This window comes from Quercus lobata, chromosome 4, assembly GCF_001633185.2.
Source record: "Quercus lobata isolate SW786 chromosome 4, ValleyOak3.0 Primary Assembly, whole genome shotgun sequence".
NCBI lineage: Eukaryota > Viridiplantae > Streptophyta > Magnoliopsida > Fagales > Fagaceae > Quercus > Quercus lobata.
In genome coordinates, this window is record NC_044907.1 from 43,291,567 (window position 1) to 43,311,748 (window position 20,182).

At 41.0% G+C, this 20,182-nt stretch overlaps 2 protein-coding genes across 2 annotated transcripts; one reads left to right on the forward strand and one right to left on the reverse strand.

Moving 5' to 3' along the window:
* Window positions 1-282: 282 nt before the first annotated feature.
* LOC115985249 lies at window positions 283-762 on the reverse strand. The gene has a single exon (XM_031108214.1). It carries the CDS (start codon window positions 760-762, stop codon window positions 283-285), a length of 480 nt encoding a protein of 159 aa, XP_030964074.1.
* A 7,754-nt stretch (window positions 763-8,516) lies between these two features.
* Window positions 8,517-10,821, forward strand: LOC115985250. The gene is made up of 3 exons (XM_031108215.1): window positions 8,517-8,835; window positions 8,963-9,540; window positions 9,940-10,821. Exons 1-3 carry the CDS (start codon window positions 8,517-8,519, stop codon window positions 10,819-10,821), a joined length of 1,779 nt encoding a protein of 592 aa, XP_030964075.1.
* Window positions 10,822-20,182: the final 9,361 nt, after the last annotated feature.

The window sequence follows — 20,182 nt, forward strand, 5'->3', positions numbered from 1 at the left end:
CTCTTATACAATCGTCAGAGACTTTACCAGTTGAGCTAACTGGAACCCACATATATATATATATATATATATATATATATCATTTATAACACTGTGGGTGGAATTTGTTTGAATTATTTTTGGGTACATTTATGAAAGTTTGCAGTTTCAATTGTCCCATTTTAAAGTATAGGCTTTAATGTGTCTTAATGGTAAAACTATAAGGTTTATTGTACTTTCCCCTAAAATTTTTAGATATTAAATTATTTTTAAAAGTAACTTTTTTTTTTTTTGAAACTAAAATCAGACTTTCATTTCAATCAAGAAAGCATCAAAGTTTACAAAATCCAAAGCAACTAATGGAACCTCTTCCATCCAAAATAAATTAGTACTAACGTGATGTGCATATATAGCAAGTGCATGGGCCACCCTATTACCATTCCTCTTAATGCAACTCACAGAACTCCACTCCACAGCTCCCATCAAATGCCTAATGTCCCCAATGACATGCCCAAGAGCTGACTGGTTTTCCCTTCCTGATACAATACCCCTCATAGCGTTGACACTATCCCCTTCTATTATGAGCATCGTGAAGCCAGCATCAATTGCAAATTCCATCGCCTTTCGACATGCGAGCAATTCCGCCTCATCACTGTCGTGGATTGCCAGACCCTTGACTATCATTGCTGCCATGACTTCACCACTTGAGTTTCTGATCACAGCACCAAACCCAGAGTTGGCAGAATCTGCAAACACAGCTGCGTCGTAATTCAGCTTATACATGGATTCTGGTGGAGGTTGCCAACCCACCTCAGCGTTTTACAGAACCTGCCTATTTGCATTCAACATCGCCTCAGCTTGTAAACTATTCTGTGACTGCCGGAATTCCTCAAGCAACTCAGCAGCACGCTTATTCAACGAGCCCGGTTCCAGAAATTTGCCTCCATGCACCACTCTGTTCCGTTGATTCCAAATCAACCATGCTTGTACTAACATTAGCTCCACCTCTGTTTTGTCGATCCGATGCAGTAGATACTCCAACAGAGCTACAAAGTCAGGTTGCCCCGTTCCACACTTCTGCAAGGCCCTAACACTACCATGCCAAATATCTTGGGCTGTTGTACATTCCCATAACACATGAATGGTTGATTCCTGGAATAAGCCACAGAATGGACACGACTCATCCACTAAAACCCTTTTCTTTTTGAGGTTCCTTTTGGTTGGGAGAATATCATGACATGCCCTCCACCCAAACACCTTTATCTTATTGGGGATCCGTAGCTTCCATAAAGGAGCCCACACCCTACTAACTCCACTTCCTGATGATGGTTTAGCCCAATCATCCTTCTTCAAGAGAGCCCGTGCAACCTTGTAAGCCGACTTTACTGTGAAGATGCCATCCTTACTGTGCTTCCAAAAAACAGAATCAGGGACTTGCCTTTGACTTAGAGGAATATCACAGATAGCCTCCCCCTCTTCTCGAGTGAAGCTAGCCATAATAACATCTCTACGCCACACATGAAGGTCTTGGTTAATCAAACTTGACACCCATACTTCCTCTTCATCATTCCTTACCGACAAGAAAGGTTTATTTGTAGGGTACTTTGGAATCCACCTATCCCGATAGACATTAATAGATAGTCCATCACCCACCCGCCAACAATGTCTAGCTCTCAAAATAGATAAGGCTGCCATTAAACTCCTCCACACAAATGAACAATTGGGTGATTTTGAAGCCTCACGTATTGAAGTTCTACGGAAATATCGTGCTTTAAAGCACTTATAGAGAAGGGAATTTTCATCCTTTAACAACCTCCACCCTTGCTTGGCCAACATGGCTAAATTAAATGATCTAAGGTCCCGAAATCCCATTCCACCATCCTTCTTCGCCAAAGTCAGTTTATCCCAACTTTTCCAATGAATTTTCCGTTCATTCCCAACTTGACCCCACCAAAACCTAGCACATAACCCTTCCAACTCCTCACATAATTTTGATGGGAGTTGAAAAACACTCATTGTATATGTTGGTATAGCCTGAGTAACCACCTTGATAAGAACTTCTTTCCCAGCTCTAGAGAGCAACATCCCCTTCCACTCCTGTAATTTTTTCCACATCCTATCTTTAATGAAAGAAAAAGTATGATACTTTGCCCTTCCAATCAAAGTGGGCAAACCCAAATATGATTCAAACCGAGACACTTCCTTCACTCCAAGAGTCCCCAAAACCTCCTGCTTCTGGTGGTCAGTGGTGTTATTACTGAAATACACTGAAGACTTTTCCAAATTTATGCACTGCCCAGAGGCTTTGGCATAAACTTGAAGGATCTCAACAATAGCATGAATTTCAGCAGATGAAGCCCTGCTAAAAATCAATGAATCATTGGCAAATAGAAGATTAGTAATCTTTGGTGCATTTCTACAAATAGACACCCCATGCAAAGTCCCTCCTATCTCTGCCCTGTCCAGTAAAGAAGTAAACCCTTTTGTGCATAACAGAAATAAATATGGTGAGAGAGGATCCCCCTGACGAATTCCCCTAGAAGGCAAAACATTACCATACGGTCTCCCATTCACAAGAATAGAGAAAGAAGTCGTAGTGACACAACTCATCACCCTTTCTATCCATGTTTCAGGAAAACCTAATCGCTGCATAACCCCCTAAAGGAAAGGCTACTCCACCTTATCATAAGCTTTACTAACATCGAGTTTCAAAGCCATATACCCTTTCTTCCCTTTCTTCCTACAGTGCATAGTTTGCAATGTTTCATATGCTAGCAATACATTATCAGTAATAAGACGCCCAGGGACAAAAGCACTCTGAATGGCAGATATGATACTAGGTAACACCTGCTTCAGTCTATTGGCTAACACTTTATAAATTATTTTGTAAATCACATTACCCAAGCTTATGGGCCTAAAATCAGACATTTTCTCCAGGTTCTTCACTTTAGGGATCAGCACAATGTAAGTATGATTAATATCAGGCAACAGATGACCATTATTCAGAAAATCCAACATAGCATCAACTATAGTATCACCCACAACATGCCAAAATCTTTGGAAAAATAGAGCATTCATACCATCAGGTCTAGGTGCCTTTGTTGGTCCCATTTGGAACAACGCCACTCTAACTTCTTCAGTAGTAAACTCACTGGACAGGGTATCATGCATCTCAGGTGCACCTTCCTTGGGACTGCATTAAGGCATTCCTCCATCTGGTCACATGTACCTGCACAAAACAAATTGTCAAAATAACCAGTAGCCACATTAGCTATATCCTCCACCTCCTCCACCCAATTCCCTTGTGCACATTGGATCCCCTTAATAAAGTTCCGCCTTCTTCTCTGGGAAGCTTTTGAGTGAAAGAATTTAGTGTTCTTATCACCATGTTTAAGCCACAGGATCAAAGACCGTTGTGCCTAGTAAATTTCCTGCTTTAAAAGCAAGTCATCTAACTGTTTACTGACACACAAATATTCGGCCTTGGATTCTTCAGTCACCACTTCAGCACTATTTAGCACCTCAAGCCGATTTTGAAGGGCTTTTATGGCTGCTTCATTTGGCTCTAATTTGGAACAACCCCATGCTTGCAATTCCTCCCCACAGAACTTAATCTTCTCCTTGATTAAAGCCAAACCGGACTCCCCTCCTCCCCCCATATCCCAAGCATCTTTAACCACTGCACCACAATCCTCCCATAATAACCAAGCTTCTTCAAATTTAAACCCCTTCTTAAACTTCTGCTGAAACCTCTGAACACTCTTCACATGCACCAAGATTGGCAAATGATCCGAAGCATGGGGTGGAAGATGAGATACTGTAGTTAACTGGAATTTAGCCCGCCACTCCATAGTTGCCACAGCCCTATCAAGTCTCAATTTAGTATTAGCATCACCAAGCCTCTTATTAGACCACATGTAGGTATACCCTCTGTACCCCAAATCCTCAAAATTACAAGAGTCAAGCACACATCTGAAGGCATCAATCTCAGCTGAATTAGGTGGCCTCAAACTTAATTTCTCTGCACTATTTAGGATTGCATTGAAATCTCCCACACAAAGCCATGCCCCATTAACAAAGCTTCTCAGATGTTCTAGTAGCCGCCAAGACTTTTCTTTATGCTGCGACTCAGGCCAACCATAAAATCCAGTAAAAAACCAAACAAAACCATCCTCTTTAGTCACCTTCATCAGTATGTGATTAGGCGAATAATTAATCAAGTCCATCACCACATCATTCTTCCATAATAAAGCCAAACCACCCCCTGCATTTGGTTGTTTAACTATAATTTTATTTTGAAACTGTAAATCCCCATACAAACTATCAAAACCTTCTTTATCCAGGCGTGTCTCCATAAGAAAACACACAGTGGGAGCTTGTTCCCTCACAAGTTTGCAAAGGCTTCAACCTGTCCAAGGGTTCCCAAGCCCTTGGTAGTTCCAACATAAAAGCCTCATTGCTCCCGGCAAGGGTGGTCATCCACCCCCGCCGTTCTCTCAATAATAGTAGCGTCCTCATTCTCAAATTTCCCCCTTTTAATTCTTCCCTTCTCTTCCATACTACTCTGGTTACCTTCCAAATCTGATGGACATTGCCTTTTTCCTATAGACGGCAACAACACATTTTGCAATCCCCCCAACCCAAAATCCATCCTATTGAATCTAGTCCAAGATGACTTGGGCTTCATAGCATTCAACCCAGCTGAAAAGGCTTCTGTAAAAGCATCAGAGACACTTAAGCCCATCACTTGACTCACATTCTCCTCACTATTCAGCCCATTATGTAACTCGTCCTTCTGTTGTGCTGAATTTTCGTTCAACTCAGCTACTGACTTGTACACATCAGCATTGCAACTCACTCCAGAATCTGCATGGGCAATATCATCTCCATCACGTTCCTAAACATGTGGAGTGGTTCCTGAAATTGCGGGCTGTCCTTCTGCATCATTCCTAGGGTTTCTACACTGCCATTCCTCCGCCGTCACAGCCCTATTCTGTTGTAGCAATGCTCCAGACCTGATCGGACTCCTCTCAGACCTGTAAGAACCCGCACCGGACTGTTCACCACCCTCCTCTGAACTATATTCCGACCTCCCTTGTTTCCCTACAGACAAATTCTCTTTTGGACGTCCCCCCCATAGCTTTTAGGAAGTCACCATATTGATACACCACCGTACCACCATTATTTGTCTCAGCAAAGTGAGTAGCATAGTTCTTGACATCATGGCCAAGCATGCCACAAAAATGGCAAAACAACAGCAGCCATTCGTATTTAAACTTTACCCAATGTCTTTCTCCATCAGACCCCGCAATAAAACTTCCCCTACGAATGGGCTTCGAGATAGGTAAAGCAACCCTAACCCTCATAAAATAGTTTAACTCATCCTACCCTTGTCTTTGCTCTACTTCCTCAACAGCCCCAAGTCTATTTCCGACTTCCTTAGCAACTTGCGGAGTAAACATGTCCAACGGTGCCCCCCAGATCTGAACCCAGAGAGTGGCCGTCTCCATTCTAATACTCTTAACAGTCATCCCTTTCCTCCACCACTTTAGTAGTAATAATTGATTATCAAAGGTCCACGGACCGCCTCGTAAAATTCTGCTCAGATCAAATTCAGATGTGAATTTAAACTGAAAAAGATTCGGGCCCTACCTCTGTGATACGTAGGCTATTCTCTAAACCCCAAGCCCGTCTCATAGTACTCTTGGCTGCTCTCTTGTTAAAGGATTTGCACATCAAAAACTTGCCCATCAAACTTAGAGTGCAATCCTCAATGGCTTCCAATTGTCCTTCATCAAAGATGGTAATCACTTCCTCCTCTTCCGTAGTCAGCTTCATGTTCTCCATACTATAAACAACATCATCAGCCATGGTAAACTAGTGATACACGCTCAGGTAGATACTGAAAAGAAAAAAGGTGCCCTAGACCTAAGTCAAGGGAGGAAGAAACTCGTATGCACGAGAGAGAGAACTCCATGGGGGAGAGAGCATAGTAAGTTGAGATTTTAATTTGGAGCTTTTTTAAAAGTAACTTAATTTTTCATGTTTTAATTTATATATGACAAGCGTGCGCATAATATTGTGTGTGTGTTCCATTATTAGGTTAGTAGAGTATTAAAAACAAATTTCAGACTACAAGATTAAGGATTTATGTATTATAAAACTATTCTTTTTTACTCTTTTCTTTATTATTTTATTTTAAAAGAAAGAAAGATGAAAAAACAAGTTAAATAGTACATTAAAAAAAAAAAAAAAAAATTGTTTGCACGCGAAAGAAATACATGTTCTAACAGATTGAATGACCTGCGCGTAAAAGACTAAAAATGTAATAAAAAGAGAGAGAGAGAACATGTATAAAAATTATTATACATGCATGTTCTAACAGTACCTGATCGGATCATATATATGAACTCGTCCAATCCAATTTGATTGCCAACTTGATTGACACCATGTAGTTTTATTGACAGATTAAAGATGGAAACAAGATCTGCTTCAAGGAGTGCAGCTGTTAGTGAAGTTCTTAACGTAGACAATTATTTGGCTTGGAGTGTTCAAGTGAAAACCTATTTGATGGCTCAAGATCTTTGGGACATTGTTGAAGGAACCGACAAACGTCCTGAACCAAAATTTGTTGAAGCAACCGATGAAAGCCCTAAACCAGAAATTGTTGAAGCAACCGACGAAAGTCCTAAACCAGAAATTGTTGAAGCAACTGATGAACGTCTTAAACCAGAGAATGATGAAGCTGCTTTAAAGGCTTGGACCTGGAAGAATGCCATGGCTTTACACGTGATCCAGATTTCAAGCGAGCCACGGATGTGTTTTGTGATTAGTCAGATTACTTCGGCCCAAATTGCTTGGGATACTTTGGCAATAATATGCAGCAAACCGAAAAGTAGTTTCACTGGTATATATATCTCTCTCTCTATGCTGCACATGCTCAAACATTATATACGTAAAAAACAGGCTAAGATCAGGAACAGGAAGATATGATAAACGTACACGAAATAAATAAACCTAAAAGACTCTGAATAGTTGCTCTCAAGAAGGAAGGAAGAAATAAAAATGAAATGCAGAATCAATTCATCACACCTTTCTTCCTGCCCATCTGGCCACCCGTACAACACTACAGCTTTACTACACCAGCAGTGTTTACGGGAGGGGCCTTATGCTGGAGAATAATGCTGAGGGCCAAACCCATTATTGGAGTCCACGTTTCATCTTCATGAGAACCGCTATCTACCCAAAACTTGACTCTTCGTCTTCATTCTATTTCTTTTGGTTCTTTATTTAAATATAATTAAATTATAAAACCTGAGTATTCTCTTTCATACTCTTATTATTCTTGTTCTTATAATATGCTTTAACTACAATTCATGCTATAATTTTAGAAAGTAAGGCTCTTTTTGGTCAAATTTCCTGCTATTTATCTTATAAAATTTTATGCATTTAGATCCCAAAAAAAAATCTGTTGTCTATTATTTATATATTTATTTTTTAAGAAAGTTAAGCTATCTTAGGTTGTGTTTGGTTCCCTGAAAACACCATGTTTTCTGCTTTCATTTCTTATTTTCTGTAGGTCTCACCACCTAAAAACATGTTTGGGTGTATTTTTTGTTCTTGGTTTTCAAAAACAAGATTAAAAAAAAAATGAGGGTTTTAGGACAGAAAATGAAAACAATTTTTTAGTGTTTTTGGATACAGAAAAAATGAATTCTGTGTCATTTTTGTAAAAAACCTGAAGTTAGTGGATTCCACGCCCATTTATTGTCAACTCATGGTCAGCATTTACACTCCACTCCCCAACAACTCGCTCTCTCCATCTCCACACTTAGCCAACGTCTATCTTGCTCCACTCTTCCTCAATCACCTATTTTGTAACTTACCCTACATCTCAATTTTTAATTGTGTATCCAAATCAATAAAGTAATATAAACTACCTAATAAAATAATGAAAAATACTTTCCTCCCACTCTCTTTTTTTCTTCACACACTACTACAAGATTAAAATATTATTTTGTTTCTTTACAACATATGAACTGTAAGGTAACCTTATTGTAGCAAGATTGCAAATTTTGTTAAGTTTACAAACTCGGATGGAGTGAGTTTTTGACATCTTGGGTTGTAAAATAACAAATGGGGGGTGTTTACACCCCCCAATGTTGTTTGCATGCATAAAAATGAGCTAGAAAATATTTTTTCCATTGGTACGGTTTTGAGATCTCTCTCTCTCTCTCTCTCTCTCTCAAAAAAAAAAAAAAACCATTGGAGCATATGTGTGTATTAAAAAAACCATTTTCAGATTTTATATAGAATAATTTCCTAGTGGATTTACCATTAGAGGGGGCTTCTTTCACTTGGTTTAGGGATTCCGAACCGAAGTCTATGTCTCGTATCGACAGGACATTGGTCTCTGCTGATTGGGAGGATCATTTTGGACCCAAAGGGTGCTTCCTCAAGTAATTTCTGATCATTGTCCGATTTTGGTGGAATCTGGTGTTGTGGGGAGGGGGCGCGGTGCTTTTAAGTTTGAGAACATGTGGTTAAAGGTGGAGGGTTTTGTTGAGAAGGTTCAACAGTGGTGGATCAGGTATTGCTTTACGGGATCACCTAAGTTTGTTTTGGCTCAGAAATTAAAGGCTCTTAAAGAAGACCTAAAAAAGTGGAATAAGGAGGTTTTTGGTGATTTGGCTTTTAAGAAGAAGAGTTTTCTGTCTGAATTATTGGTTTTGGATGCTGAGGAAGATATTCTGGGCCTTTCACATGAGGATCAAGCCCGCCGTACTCATGTTAAAGGTGAGATAGAAGTTTTAACTTCCATGGAAGAGACTTTCTGGAGACAAAAGTCCCGAGCTTGTATGTGAAGGAAGGTGATAACAATACACGCTTCTTTCATAGATTAGCAAACTCTCATAGAAGAGCTAATCATATTAGTAGTGTTGAGGTGGATGGGATATTATATGAGGATGAACCTATTGTGTAGGCTCAGGTGATCCAATTTTATCAGGAACTTTATACAGAACGGACATGTGGCGTCCAACTGTGGATGGGTTGGATTTTGCTAGTATTGGGGAGGATGATAGGTTGTCCCTTGAGGGGGAGTTTTCAAAAGAAGAATTCTCCCAAGCGCTGGCAGAGATGGAGGGGGATAAAGCTCCTGGCCCGAATAGGTTCACAATGGCATTTTTTCATAAATGTTGGAGGGTGGTGGAGGATGATGTGATGGCTATTTTCAAGCATTTTCATAGGTATTCAGTTTTTGAAAAGTCTCTTAATGCTTCTTTCCTCACTCTTATTCCTAAGAAATCCGATCCTGTCAATATTAAGGATTTTCGGCCTAATAGTTTGGTGGGCAGTTTTTACAAGTTGCTGTCTAAGGTGTTGGTGAATAGGTTGAGGGTGGTTTTAGACAGTTTGATCTTGAAGACCCAAAATTCCTTTGTTGGTGGAAGACAAATTTTGGACTCAGTGTTAATTGCGAATGAGTGCCTAGATAGTAGATTGAAGTGTCATTCCCCGGGTGTAGTTTGTAAGCTGGATATAGAAAAAGCTTACGATCATGTTAATTGGGATTCCCTACTTTATTTGTTGAATAGGATGGGCTTTGGGTTGAAGTGGAGGGAGTGAATTAAGGCTTGCATTTCTACTATTCGATTCTCAGTTCTTGTGAATGGTTCCCCGGTAGGCTTTTTTAGAAGCTCTCGTGGGTTGAGACAAGGAGATCCTCTATCCCCTCTTCGTTTCCTCTTGGTTATGGAAGTTTTATCTCGGATCCTTAAGAAAACCAAGGATAGTGGTCTGCTTCGTGGCTTTCATGTGGGACCAGTGAACTCTATCGAGGTTCACATATCTCATCTGCTTTTTGCAAATGATACTATTCTGTTCTGTGATGCCTCTAGAGATCAGCTGTTGGTTATTTGACTGGCTTTGTCTTGCTTCTAAGCCTTTATTGGTTTAAAGGTCAATGTGAGGAAGAGTGAGATTGTCCCAGTGGGCGAGGTTGGTAATATTGATGCTTTGGCTAATATTCTCAGTTGTAGGGTGGGTAGCCTGCCCATGAAATATTTGGGCATGCCTTTGGGCACCTTGTACAAGACTGCCTCCATTTGGAACCCCATTTTGGAGAAAATGGAGAAGAAGCTGGCTGGTTGGAAGTGTCTATATTTGTCTAAGGGTGGTAGGCTTACTCTCTTGAAGAGTACCTTCTCTAGTCTTCCCACATACTATTTATCCTTATTTACCATCCCTGTAGCTGTGGCTGACAGATTGGAGCGTATTCAGACGAAATTCTTGTGGGGGTCTTTAGAAGAGTGTTTTAAACATTCTTTGGTGGCTTGGGAGAAGGTGTGTTCACCTTTAGAGATGGGTGGTTTGGGGGTTAGGAAGTTAGGTCACTTCAACCAAGCTCTATTAGGGAAATGGTTATGGAGGTTTGGCCAAGAAGGAACTAGTCTTTGGCGGAGGGTTATTGCCACCAAATATGGCGAGGATCAAGGGGGGTGGAATACTAAAGATTGTAGAAGGGCACATGGGTGTGGCCTTTTGAGTGGTATTAATGTCAGTTGTGAGAGGTTCTCCAAATACTTAGCCTTTGTGGTTGGTGATGGTTCCTGTATTCATTTTTTGCATGATAGGTGGGTTGGGGATTTCTCTCTTAAAATGCTCTATCCTCAATTATTTGCATGTTCTAGTGACAAGGAAGCCTGTATTTTTGACTTGTTGGATCAGCAGGAGGATGGGAGTAGTAGATGTTGGAATGTGAGATTTTATAGGAATTTTCATGAGAGGGAATTTGAGGCTGCCTTCTCTTTCTTAGAACTCATTCAGTCTCGGATCCCATAAGGTTTTGGGTGGGATAGACCCCATTGGTGTCTTAATAGGAATGGTAAGTTTGATACTCGGTCATTCTATCATAAGATCAAGGGTTCAGCTCCTTCTTACATCCCATGGAAGGGGATTTAGAAAGTCAAGGTGCCTAAAAGGGTGGCTTTCTTATTGTGTACCGTAGCACATGGCCAGATCCTTACCTTGGATAATCTCTGGGGCCTCCATTTGGCTAATAGGTGTTGTATGTGCTGCTATTTTGTGGAATCTGTGGACCATCTTCTCATTCAGTGTTCGGTAGCTTATACTTTGTGGGTGCAAATGTTACAAGTTTTTGGGATTCAATGGGTCATGCCAGGTTCTGTGGTGAGTTTGGTGTCTTGTTGGAGTAATTGGTTGGGAAAATATGCTTCGAACGTATGGAATATGGTTCCTAGTTGTTTGATGTGGGTTGTTTGGTTGGAAAGAAACCGGCGCTCTTTTGAGGGCCTGGAGAGAATGCTTGATCAGTTACAAGCGCTCAGCTGAAATACTCTTTTTGAATGGGCTAAGTGTTGGGGTTATTCAAACTATTCTTCTACTTTGGAGTTCTTTTCTACCCTTAGTAGTGCCACTTAAGTTGCTTCTCTTATTCTGTTTTCAATTGTTTTTGTTTGCTGTTTTTTGTGTTCACCATCATGAACACTTGTAATGGTTGTTTGCATATTTCTTGTTGAATAAAAGTCTTATTACTTATTAAAATTAACCAGGCCCCGCTTATACATTGACCAACATTTTCTCATTACCAAACATGAAGAACGTACCAAAACCAGCAACTTAAACAAGTTAAAAAAATAGCCACTACTAGTTAAGCACGAACAGAGAACAACAGTCGAAATACAATCCCAACTCAAATCAGAAAAAAAAAAAATGCAAATAATCAACAAGGAAAAGCACAAAAACAAGAAATAAAGAGTGTGAGAAAGAAAACCCATACCTTTTTCTTGAAGATTTTGAGTTGAAATGAAGCAACAATGGAGTTTGAAGTGGGTTATACGGAGCGTTTAGGAAGGAGACAGTTGAGAGAGAAAATGAACAGTCATAAAAAGTTCGAGGGAAGACTGAAAAAGATTTTAAAAACTACCTTTACTGTGCAAAACACGCGTTTTTCGTCGCTGAGGTAAGTCGCCCGAAAGCCGCCAAAATAACCCTCCAAAACACTTCAAAACAAAAAATTTGAAAAATTTATTAAGTGTTTTTCGCGACTGGAAGTCTCACTCGCGAGGGAGTCGCGAGCTGAATAGCGAAAATCTCTGTGTACCCCTCGCGACTGGACCTTCCACTCGCGAATAAGTTGCCAAAACTGACCCGCGATCTCGCGACTGTGGCATGCGACTTGACTCACCCGTGACTGAGTCGCCAAAACAGGGCAACACTGTTTTTGAAATTTTCAGATTTTGAGAAAACAAAATACTTTTCAAAAACAACTGAAACACTCAAAAATCTTTTTGTGTTTGAATCAACAAAGATTGAGCATGTGAAAACACATTTCATCAAGTACAATCACACAAATGAATATGGCATTCATTGAACATAAACTTGTGTGTTGTGTGTGGGTATCAACAATGAGATAGTCCCTAGTCTAATGTGAAGCTTCAATGATCAATTCAACCAAGGCATACACAATTAGCACTAGATCATGTGACCCTTCTCAATTATAGAAGTATACATATATGACCTCCCACAAGACTTGAATACATAATATGGAGCTTTACATTTGACTCCATTTTTAATCATAACATTTGATCTTTTTGATCCTTTTGAGACAATAACCTCTCATTATGAGAGTGATATTTGATATTTCACCTTGATAAGATAGCCTTTGGCTTTTAAAATAATCATTCACTTTAATTTTTGGTCGCTTTCCCTTTTTCCTAGTCGAATACTAGTATGTGCGACAGGCTTTTACAGCTCAAAATCTCTTTTCATTTGGAGATTTACATTTGGTGAGCTCTTTTTAACAAAAAAAAAACAATAAAGAGTGGGAAGATATATAGGCACAAGTCTATGCATGTCTCAAGATCAACATAACCATTCACTAATCATTCATGACAAGTTTGGAGATCTATTTACAACAGTCGCATAGATTTCAAGATTTCTTCCACAGTGATAAGAGTGCATAGAGACAAGCTACGCTCATAAATGCACAAATCCATTAGCACAAAGGTACAAGGCAAAACAAGTTTTGAGACAAAAACTCAACAGTGTCGATCAAACTTTTTGATTTTCTACTTTTTATGAGGTTTTGGATTTTTGTCATAAAAGAAGAAAAAGGATTGATCAAAATCAACAAAAAGAAATAAATGATAGATTGCAAAAACAAACAAACAAATTTCAACCAATCACAATTAAAAAGCAAACAATCAAACCAAGTCACAAAGCATAGGAAGTATTTAATGCATGGACATGTTGTAATGCTTATGCATGAGTACCCTTTTTCACCCGCACGTCACTTGCGTTTGGGGTGATTTCCTTATAGGATTGGGTACGAGAGTTAGGACTTTCAAACCTTCGTGTGAAGCTTTCCAAGCAATTGGTGAAAGCACCAATCATCTTCATCACGTCCATCATTCCGGGATCACCACTTTGATCCCTTGATGGTTCACCAGCCCAATTTCTCCTGTCATTTCTAGGTCCTCATGACCTTGGAGCAGTTGCATTATTCATTGCTCTCAACTTTTGACAATTTGGCCGAGTATGCCCTTTAAGTCCACAATGATGACACACATAGTTCGATCTAAGACCTCTTTGTGATCGTGGACGAGACTTAGCTCGGGATTCGAACCTTCCTACAGATTGATTACGGGGGTTGTTTACCATCCGTTGATTCTCCACATTCCTCTTCTCCTCTATCTTGGGCTTCTCAGTAGTAGAGCCAACTTCAACTAACTTTTTGGCCTTTATAAACTTCACTTCTTTTGTGACATTGCCAGATGAGCTACTCCCTCCGGTATATCCCAACCCGGATTTGTTTGAAAAATGCTTTTGAGATGAAATAACATCATCGAACTTCTTGGTGGAGACCCTCTCTATCTTGGCATTTGCTTGCACAACCTCTTGCTTAAGAAATCTCACTTTTATGTAGGCTTCTGACAGCTCACCATTCAGTGTTTCTATCTCACATTTGGCCTCCTTATAGCGAATTAGAAGACTTTTATAGTCCTCCTCTGCCTTCTTCATCTTTTTTACAGCTGCCTTGGCCACTCTTGTGTACTCACCCAACCTCTCCAGGAGTGAGTTATAATTTTCTTGAAGATTGGCTGTGTTTTCATCTTCTTTTGCATCTGATTCCTCAACAACTCCAAATGATTCTTCATCACTATGTACTCCAAGCTCTTGTACAAGCAGATTCAACTCGTTTGAAGACTCAACATGGGCAATAGTCATAAAAGCTGAATAATTCCCTTCTCCATAACAGCTTTCCTCAAAATCTGAGTCGGATGAATCCGAGTCACTTAATGTTGTGGCATACACTTTGCCTTTTGATTTCGAATAATTCGAACATTCTTTCTTAAAGTGTCCATGCCCGTTGCATTCAAAACAAGTGACACCTTGTGTAGATTGGGATTCTTTTCCATCTTTCTTTTTGGATTCCCTTTTCTCCCTTTCTGAACTTTGGAATTTCCCTTTACCACCAAATTTGCCATTATTCTTGAATTTCAAGAATTTTCGAAAATTTTTTACAAGGTATGCAACATCTTTGTCAACTACATCTTCATCCGATGAGTCATGGACCTCCACCTTCTCATTAATGGTCTTAAGAGCAAGAGATTTGCTCTTCCGTTGATTGGGCAGTGACATTTCATAAGTCTGAAGAGAACCAACCAGCTCTTGGACTTTGATGTCGTCAAGGTCCTTACTTTCTTCAATCGCTGTCACTTTAGCACGAAAACTTTCTGGCAATGATCGAAGGATCTTCCTTAAAATTTTAGAATCCTCCGTTTTCTCTCCCAAATTGAACTTGCTTACAACCACCTCATTCAGCTTGCTGTAGAAAGAGTCAAAGGACTCATCCTCACTCATTTTTAGTTCCTCAAACCGAGTGGTCAGCATCTATAGCTTGGTATCTTTCACTTTCTTCGTTTCTTCGTAGGTAGTCTCCAATATCTTCCATGCTTCTTTGGCAACGGTAATGTGAGAAATTCTATGAAACTCATCTAGAGACACACCATAGAAAATTGCATTAAGTGCTTTACTGTTAGCATTAGATGCAGCGAGTGCTGCCTTATCCCACATGGATTTGGCTTCTTCAGGCCTAGTCCAACCTATATCAACAGCATCCCAAACTGGAACATAGAAAAGCTCTCATGTGAACCTTCCAAAAAGCATAATTACTACCATCAAAATATGGAGGTGCATTTAGGGATTGAGACTGATCCATCTCAATAGGGAGTCAAGGATCACACTATGGTAATAAAACCACTATAAGTGTACCCGCTTTGATACCAATTGAAAGTTCAAATAGTATATAAAACACTCTTGAACGTTTAGGCCCCCAATTACAAAATAACCAATTCAAGCTTTATGACAAACAACTAGTGTGCGGAAAATGAACAAAAGCTATAAACAAAATTGGTAAACAATCTAAGCCAATTAAAATCACAATCACAGCAGATAATAAAAGGCAATGATAAAAGGAAAGGAAGATGCAAACACAATGACAACACTCGATGTGTTATCGAAGAGGAAACCGAAGCCCTCGGCGTAAAACCTCTCCGCCGCCCTCCAAGCGGTAAGTAACCTACTAGACAATGTAGTTGGGATACATGAACAGCAATAGACCCTCCAAGCCTAATCTACTCAGTGTACCTAAGCCCTCTAAGCTTCTTGCTCCAACGAGGTTACGCCGAACCTATTTCTTTTCTAACTTCCCGGATTCCGCTACTTGACCATAGCATCAACCAATGTAGATTGGTTCCTTCCTAACTGCTTCCCAGAACACCAAACAGCCCTCTCACAGTAATGGATATGGTGAGAACAGGTTTTGGTAAAAGACCTCTCAAGGGTTTGACAATGGAGAGGAAGAGAGTTGAGGAATTTGAAGAGACTCTTATGTAAAGATTGTAGATGAATCAATCTTGCTTTACTCTAGGGTTTCTCTCTCAAAATTTTCTCTGGAAGCTCTCTTTCTTTTATGGGTATAAGGGGTATTTATACTAGGGTGAGAATGGAATGTGAAGAGTCAGGTTTTTCAAAACAGGGCTAGCTCGCGGCTTGACTAAGTTGCGAGATCCAGCCGCGAGATAACAGAACGGCCAGTTATCCTATTTTGTCTTGTAGTGCTCCAGCTAGCATGACGCTTCAACTTCTGGCATGCTTGGCACGTGTGCTGCTTCTGGCAGCTTGCAGCCACGAGTCACCCGCGAGATCCAGCCGCGAGACTCTGTTTTCTTGCACACTCTTGAGCATTTCAACACTCTATCTCACTCACTAACCTTACAACAAACCCACCTAAATACAGGGTTACTAAATTCTGAAATACAAGCAAATTTGGTATGGAATAAAGCCAACAAGATGGTTGATTAAATTCAACCTTACACATTTTAATTTTAATATTTTTAACAACAAAACAAATACAAGGTTAAAATTAATTCAAAATATGAAATGCAATGGATTACAGCATGCAATAATGTACATACTGTTGGGATGATGCTATGCAGATTAAGGAGTCAAAGAAATTTGTCCTATAGCATATAGGAAGTATTGAAACAAAGAAGCGAAAATGATACTCATTTTTGGAATCCTTTCTCACCCTTACAACACGAGTCTTAGGTTGTGAAGGTGGGAAGACATTGGTCCTAAAGCTTTTGTGGACTGGCTGAGAGTGATTCACATTCCTTTGGAATTGATTGAACAAGCTCAAAGCTTTAAACAACTAGCGGAACAGTGGTACATGATCTTGTGATATAGGCTAGACACACGTTACTTAGATTTTAATTTAAAACAAGTTTGACGAGTGTGTCTAGTGCCACCACAATGATGACAAAAATAAGTAGTCTTAGGGCTACTTTGCTTCTGTTGATGCCCACTTTGGTAAAAAGGCCCAATAATAAGAAAAAGCCCAACAATATAAAAGGATGGGGAAAGGAGAGTTAATAAGGTAAGAAAAACCATTAAACCCGAATAGCAGGAATAATGGTCCACAAGCCTATAAAATAACAAAAAGGACACAAAGAAAGTAAACGGGCCCAAGGAAGCCCAGAGGAAGGAGTAGGAAACCCATGGGTATAATAAGAAATGGAAAGCAAGCAAAAATGGGCCGAAAAAGCCTAAAGGAAGGAATTAACAAATAGTATGGTAATTGGGCCAGGGAAGCCCGAAAGATTTAGCAAAAACTCATGGGAATATAGTAATGGAATGGGCTAAGGATGCCTAAAGAAATGAAGCAGGCTAAGGATGTCCAAAGTGATGAAATGGGCCAAGGAAGCCCAAGATAGTATGAGAATAGGCCCAGTAAAAGTACTGGGCAACTAAATTAAGTAAAGGAAAAGTATGTGGTAGGCTAAAATGAGGCCAAGCAAGCACAAAATAACATGGCAGAAGCAATGGAGTGGCATGGCAGAAGTGTCAACCGACCCACAAAGAAGGTAGGGGCTGGATTGAAGAAGGAAAGACCCATACCCGAAGCAAAGCCCAGCCCAAGGAAGAAACAAGATGCAGAGAATGAAGATCCAGTGACTCTTTCACACCACAAAGGGTTAAAAAAAAAAGCAACAGATTCACATGGGAGTAGAGCACGTACAAGGCTCAGGCACCACCCACTTATACCCAGCCATTACAAGCATAGTAGGCCATGGGTTAGAGGTAAGAGAGGATATGGTCTGGCGGTGGGGAGAAGGTGAAAGTCTATTCTATGATTCTTGCTCAAAGCTCTTTTGGGAGAGAAGTATCCTGCTGAGATGACATACCGCATAAAAGGGGGAAAGATAAGCTGGAGTCACTAGGTGCATGCCATAGGAACTTGTAGGCGCCTGAAATAAGACTGTTAGGCTCGAACTCACTTGGGCTCACAATTTATTTATAGAGTGGGCTTCAGGATTTCCAACTTTGGGTCGTTCTCGGCACAGAGACTCAAAGTAATATTCCTCCTCTCTTCCTTAATGACTATTTTTTCTCTCTTTTTTCTGAACCCCTTCATCTTCTCCAACTTCTTCTATTTATAGCTTAGGTTAGTGGGGAGATCATGATTACTGCCATCGCTAGTGCAATTGAAGGTCCAATATTATCTATTTTAAGTGAGTGTTTAGGTGAGAGTGGAATGTAACAATTATGGCCTTGGAACTTGGTTCCAACTCAGGCGAATTTGCTCGATAATGATGTTCCCCAAGCATCCCATGGTTTGCCTAGACAAGGTTTATCTGACTGTTCGGGAAGTTTTATGCCGAGCACAGTTCAAGATCCGAGGCCCAAAACTCGTTCTTTATGAAGGCAGTTTCAAGAAGGGCTTAGGGCGATGGGGCCATACCATTGGGCCTAAGCCCCGGGCCCATATGGGTCTGGGGATCTTGGGATGTAGGCATTAAAGGTAGGGGCCTGTGAAAGACCTTCGGTACAGTTTGCGATCTGAAGATAGCCAGTACCGGGGAGCCACCCGACGAATCTTTTTGGCCTCGTTTTCATCGTCCAGAACTTTATCCTCGGCAAGGAAATCTATGATCAGGTTCATCCAGCACGGATTGGCCACTTTCACCTTGGCAACCTCCACCCTGGCCTGGTCATAATCACTCTTTACACTGATGCTTGGCTCCCTTATAAGCTCTATTTTGACTGGCCGTGGTGTATCCTTGGTAGCGGATGAAGCCAACGTGGCGAGCGAGTCGGCATGTCTGTTTTGCGCCCGACTTACCTGGGCCACCTTCACTGTCCCGAATTGGCCAATAATCTGCTTAGCTGCACTTAAATAGGCTTTCATCCGAGAGTCCCGAGCTTCGAAGCTTCCTACGATTAGATAAACGACCAGCCGAGAGTCTGAATAAATCTCAACATCCTTTGCACCCAAATGCAATACGGCCCTCAACCCGGCCAGAAGGGCCTCGTACTTGGCTTCGTTGTTTGAGGCTTTAAATCCCAATCTGAAGGAGTGTTCTAGTCGTATGCCCTCTGGGGTGATTATGACAATACCAGCTCCGGCCCCCATAGCATTCGAAGCGCCGTCTACAAATACTTTCCACGGACGACTTTCTGCATTACAGATTATCTTCCCATCGTTCTTAAGGGTGAATTCTGCGATGAAATCAGCAAGAACCTGTCCCTTCACCGAGCTTCGCGGTCGGTACCTTATGTCGAACGAACCCAACCGAGTCCCCCATTTGGCAATTCAGCCCGTGAAGTCCGATCTTTTTAACAACGACTGCAGGGGATACTCGGTGAGGACAAACACCGTATGAGCCTGAAAATAATGTGGCAACTTCCTAGTGGCGTGTACCAGTGCTAAAACTAACTTCTCCAGGGGCAGGTACTTCATCTCGGAATCTACTAAGGTTTTGCTTATGTAATACACTGGCATCTGTACTCCTTGGTCCCTTAGTAACACAGCACTTATGGCATGGTCAGTCACTGAGAGGTACATAAACAAATCCTCCCCGGGTTCCGGGGCCGTTAACATGGGCGCTTTTGCCAAGTATTCCTTCAGCTCTCGAAAAGCCTCATCATATCCCTTGTCCCAATGAAACCCTTTCCACTTCTTCAGAAGTTGATAAAACGGTCTGCAGCGATCAGCGAATTTGGAGATGAATCGGTTTAGGGCGGCTAACATCCCGGTTAGCACTTGCACTTCCTTGGGATTGCTTGGCGGTCTGAGGCGATTCACGGCCTCTATCTGGTCTGGATTGGCCTCTATCCTCCGAGTAGAAATCAGATAACCCAAGAACTTACCAGCCCCCACACCGAAAGTACACTTCTCGGCGTTCAAGCGCAACTTATGCCGCCGAAGTATCTCAAATATTCCCTAGAGGTTTTCCGTATGTTATGACTCCTTTCTGCTTTTTACCACCATGTCGTTAATGTATATTTCAACCGTGCACCCAATTTTTCCTTGGAACATCCTCGTCATCATCCGTTGGTATGTGGCTCCAGCGTTCTTCAATCCAAACGGCATGACTTCGTAGTGATAGTTTGCACTCGGGGAGATAAATGCTGTCTTTTCTCGATCCTCGGGCGCCAAGGCAATCTGGTGGTATCCCTAGAAAGCATCCAAGAAGCTCATCCTCGGGTGCCAATACGTGGCGTCTACTAGTTGGTCAATCTTAGGCATTGGGAACGAATCTTTAGGACATGCCTTGTTCAAGTCTGTGAAATCCACACAAACTCTCCATTTACTGTTCTTTTTCTTCGCTACCAC

Bases quoted from the DNA above. Each gene is read 5' to 3' on its own strand.
- LOC115985249 (XM_031108214.1), bottom strand. From the start codon at position 762: ATGTATAAGCTGAATTACGACGCAGCTGTGTTTGCAGATTCTGCCAAC.
- LOC115985250 (XM_031108215.1), top strand. From the start codon at position 8,517: ATGTGGTTAAAGGTGGAGGGTTTTGTTGAGAAGGTTCAACAGTGGTGG. The intron at 8,836-8,962 runs GTATGTGAAGGA...CCTATTGTGTAG, and splicing joins GAGACAAAAGTCCCGAGCTT to GCTCAGGTGATCCAATTTTA. The intron at 9,541-9,939 runs GTTAATTGGGAT...ATTGGTTTAAAG, and splicing joins TAGAAAAAGCTTACGATCAT to GTCAATGTGAGGAAGAGTGA.